The sequence below is a fragment of the Colobus angolensis genome, unplaced genomic scaffold, assembly GCF_000951035.1.
Source record: "Colobus angolensis palliatus isolate OR3802 unplaced genomic scaffold, Cang.pa_1.0 Scaffold44, whole genome shotgun sequence".
NCBI classification, from domain to species: Eukaryota; Metazoa; Chordata; class Mammalia; order Primates; family Cercopithecidae; genus Colobus; species Colobus angolensis.
Window position 1 is genome coordinate 1,556,744 of NW_012117821.1, and position 3,962 is coordinate 1,560,705.

Here is a 3,962-nt window from a genome sequence, read left to right on the forward strand (position 1 = left end):
ACAAACTGAACGCACGGTATCTCCCTCCGCAGTCCCAGTCCTGGGCACCGCCCCTCCCTCCCCGGCCCCGAACCTGGGCACGGCCCCTCCCTCCCCGGCCCCGATCCTGGGCACAGCCCCTCCCTCCCGGGCCCCGATCCTGGGCACAGCCCCTCCCTCTCCGGCTCCGATCCTGGGCACGGCCCCTCCCTCCTCGGCCCCAATCCTGGGCACAACTCCCTACCTTCTCAGCCCCGATCCTGGGCATGGCCCCGATCCTGGGCACAGGCCCCTCCCTCCCGGGCCCTGATCCTGGGCACAGCCCCTCCCTCTCCGGCTCCGATCCTGGGCACGGCCCCTCCCTCCTCGGCCCGGATCCTGGGCACGACTCCCTACCTTCTCGGCCCCGATCCTGGGCATGGCCCCGATCCTGGACACAGGCCCCTCCCTCCCAGGCCCCGATCCTGGGCACGGCCCCCTCCTTCCCCAGCCCCAATTCTGGGCATGGCCCCCTCACTTCTCGGCCCCGATCCTGGGCACGGCCCCTCCCTCCTGGGCCCTGATCCTGGGCACAGCTCCCTCCCTCCCTGGCCCCGATCCTGGGCACAGCCCCTCCCTCCTGGGCCCTGATCCTGGGCATGGCCCCCTACCTCCCTGGCCCCAATCCTGGGCACGGCCCCCTCCCTCCCCGGCCCTGATGCTGGGCACAGCCCCCTCCCTCCTGGGCCCAGTTCTCTCCCTCCTGGGCCTCGATCCTGGGCACGGCCCCCTCCCTCCGGGGCCCCGATCCTCAGCATACTGGAAGGTGACCCTCCTGGCTGCGTGGATGTCTTTCTTTTGCCCATAGTCTCCATGAGAGCAGGTGCGCTCCTGCTGACGGGTGTGAATGAACGGGCCCACCTGTGTCACCTTCTCCTGACCCTGTTTCTGCATCCAGTGACTGGCCTCTGGTTCACTTTGAGGGAGTGTGATGTAAGTAACCACTGAGGGCGGAGGCCGGACCCTCCCTTCGGAGCCACCTGACAGGCCCCAGGCCTGCCCCATGCTACACCATCACGGCTGGGCCTGCTGGTGCCGCCCGCTCCTCCTGAGCGCCCACGACTGTGCCCTATTGTGGGGCACGCTGGGGTCTGGGGGAGCCGATGGATGGAGCCTCCCGCCCACCCAAGGATTCCAAGGGGAAGGGAGAACCAGAGGGGAGAGGCACACCCAGGCCCCTCACACCACCAGGCATCTGCACACCAACCACATCCACGTAGCCTGAACAGAGGGGCATAAACGCTGCCATCAGCCTCAACCCAAACCAGGAAGAGAGTGCGGTGGCAGGTAGAGCTTCTGCGCGCCGGCCCTGTGGGCTCTGTGTCCTGTCAGCCCAGCACCACCCTCCCAGGCCCTAGAAAGCAGCAGATGCCCAGCAACTCCATGGCTGTTCTGCACAGCAGTCCAGGCATCAGCTGTCACCATGTGGCAGCTGAAACTCATCTTTGCCTCCCACTAGTAACCCACTAGGTTTTATTTTTTTTGCAGTGAAAAGAAATGGTATTTAAAACAGCCCTGGCTGAGCGCGGTGGCTCATGCCTGTAATCCCAGCGCTTTGGGAAACCAAGGCAGGTAAATCACATGGTCAGAGTTCAAGGCCAGCCTAGCCAGGGGGGTGAAACCCGTCTCCACTAAAAATATAAAAAATTAGCCCGGTGTGGTGGCAGACGCCTGTCCCAGCTACTCAGGAGGCTGAGGCAGAGAATTGCTTGAACCCGGTTCCAGTGAGCCGAGATCTCGCCACTGCACTCCAGCCTGGGCACCAGAGCAAGATTCTGTCTCAAAAATAAACAAAGAAAAAACAGACCAACCAACAAACAAACAAAAAACAGCCCCAAGGCTTTTTGCTGTCAGGATTCTGAACACACAGGGCAGCTGCTCTGCCTCCCACAGCACGAGCCTTGGAGCCACCACAGCTATCACCTCCCCCACCGTCCCGCATCTACCCAGGCCCCAGCACCCAATGGAGACCCTGGGGAGGGTCTATCCCACCATCCAGCCCACCTCACTGAATCTTTTAGTGACACCAACTTTCCGCAGAGGCAAGGCTCAAAGGTCTTATTACTATTTCTGGTGGTAGAGAAGATGTGGGGCTGGACCCAAGAAAAAATACCATGTGCACCAAGAGGGCACAGGCCAGGGAGTGCTCCTTGGAAGGTACCTCCTTTCCCCCAGGCGCCTGCGTGCCCACTCACCTGCGGCCACTGCCGTCCTGAGCTGAGCCTCCCAGCTCAGCGGGGCTTCATGAAGCTCACTCAGGCAGCAGGGTGATCCACCTCAAAAGAGCCCCCAGAGTTCACTCTGGGACCTCCAAGCAAGCAGGGTCCCTCACAGACAAGAACTCTTTGGGGAGACCCCCTCTGGGGAACGCATCTCCCAGGAACAAGGGCCAAGGAAGTGGAGGCCTGGAGCCCGAACCCCGCGAGGCGCCGGCCACACTCACTCTTGTAGCTCCAGTGGATGCTGGTGACCTGGATCTCCTGCGTGGGGATGTACTCCTCCACGAACGGCCGGCCCTGCAGGCGGTGCCACAGCGCTGTCTTGCCCGTGTTCCTGTCTCCCCGGATCACTATCTTCACTGGGGGCGCGAAGCGTAAAAGAAAAGGCAAATCAAACGAACTGAATCCAAGTTGCAGCTCTAAGAGCAACTACAAAGAGAGCCGGTTCTGCTGCCACCTGTTTTATCTTTCTTGCCAGAGTCAGACCCAGGAGACCGGCAGGCGGGGGAGGAAGACCATCGGTGGGAACCATGGCGACCTCTCCCATCAGGAGGACACCTGGCGGAACACAGAGCATCGATGGCGACCGGGGCCCAAGGGGCAGCTGGGGGTCCTCCTGGGCTGCTGGAAGCCAAAACCCGGGTCAGGCTTTCTACTTGGAGGACATGGTTCTGCCCTAGAGCCCACCCCTGGGAGCCCTGGGGACCCTCAGGGTCAGGGCCCGCCGCCTGCGGAGCTCACCACAGCACCCCAGGCTTCCGCGGATTGCTTCTAACCAAGTTTTCTGCAGCCCTGGTGTCTTCAATGCACAATTCTGCAGAGCATGGGGCCTGCATCCCAGCTCACGCACATGTGTGTGCCGGGTAGCCCCGGGCCTGGGCCTCCTTGCTCCAGGGCTGGGTTGGAGAGACCACTGCCCAGCTTGTTTTGAAAATGTGACGGGGGAGGGAGGGCAGCTGGGAGCGGAGTGCGAGGTTAGCAAAGGCAGGAGGTGGCTCAGAATGGGTGGAGATGGGGATGGACCTGGCACCCGACTGGACTAAGAACAGACAGCCTGCGGAGGTGTTGGAAGAACAGGATGGAGAATGACCGAGAAGCTGTGTGGACGCAGCAGCCAGCAATAAGACAGCTGCCCTCGGACCTGGGCAGACCCCGAGAGCTTCTCACACAGGTCTTGGTGAGCCCACCACAGGCACGGGGGAGAGCAGAAGCCCTGGCCGTCCTCCGCGTTTCCATGAGGGGAGAGCCAGGGAAGGTATCGGGAAGGCAGCCCGGTGGCGGGGAGCAGAGGAAACCGAGGAGCAGGTCTGCAGGCTCCTCCCACTTCCCCTCGTCTCAGGTCTCCCGCCGGCTCCCCGCATCTTCGGTCAGGTCCGCAGGCTCCTCTCACTCCCGCAACTCCCCACCAGGTTTTCTGTCAGGGGGGCCCCACACTCCCAACACAGAGGGCGCCCGGCCTCGAAGCTCCAAGGGGCCCTGGGCTGTCCCTGTGGCCCACCCGGCTCCTCTCTCCTGGCCCAGTTCCCTCCTCCTACTTCAAGGCACCTGTTTCCACAATCATTTCTTTTCCCCTGAAGCTTATTCAGTTCCTCACCCATTCTAGATACCTCAACGTGCCGACTTGCAACACCTCTGGCCAGATTTCATGTGCCGGCCGCCCTGCGACAAAGCCACCAGAGGGGACCCGGGAGCCCTCAGGGCCACGGTGGCGGCCGCACACGCCGG

At 62.6% G+C, this 3,962-nt stretch overlaps 1 protein-coding gene across 2 annotated transcripts in view; it reads right to left on the minus strand.

Moving 5' to 3' along the window:
• RABL6 (RAB, member RAS oncogene family-like 6) overlaps nt 1-3,962 on the minus strand; it is a 48,476-nt gene that overhangs the window by 15,591 nt on the left and 28,923 nt on the right. The window contains exon 5 of one of the 2 annotated variants that reach the window (XM_011957280.1): nt 2,462-2,596. In XM_011957280.1, coding sequence (XP_011812670.1) covers nt 2,462-2,596 — 135 coding nt within the window. Of the gene's footprint in view, nt 1-778; nt 1,513-2,461; nt 2,597-3,962 lie in introns of those variants that run through there. The other variant, XM_011957281.1, reaches the window with a different exon arrangement.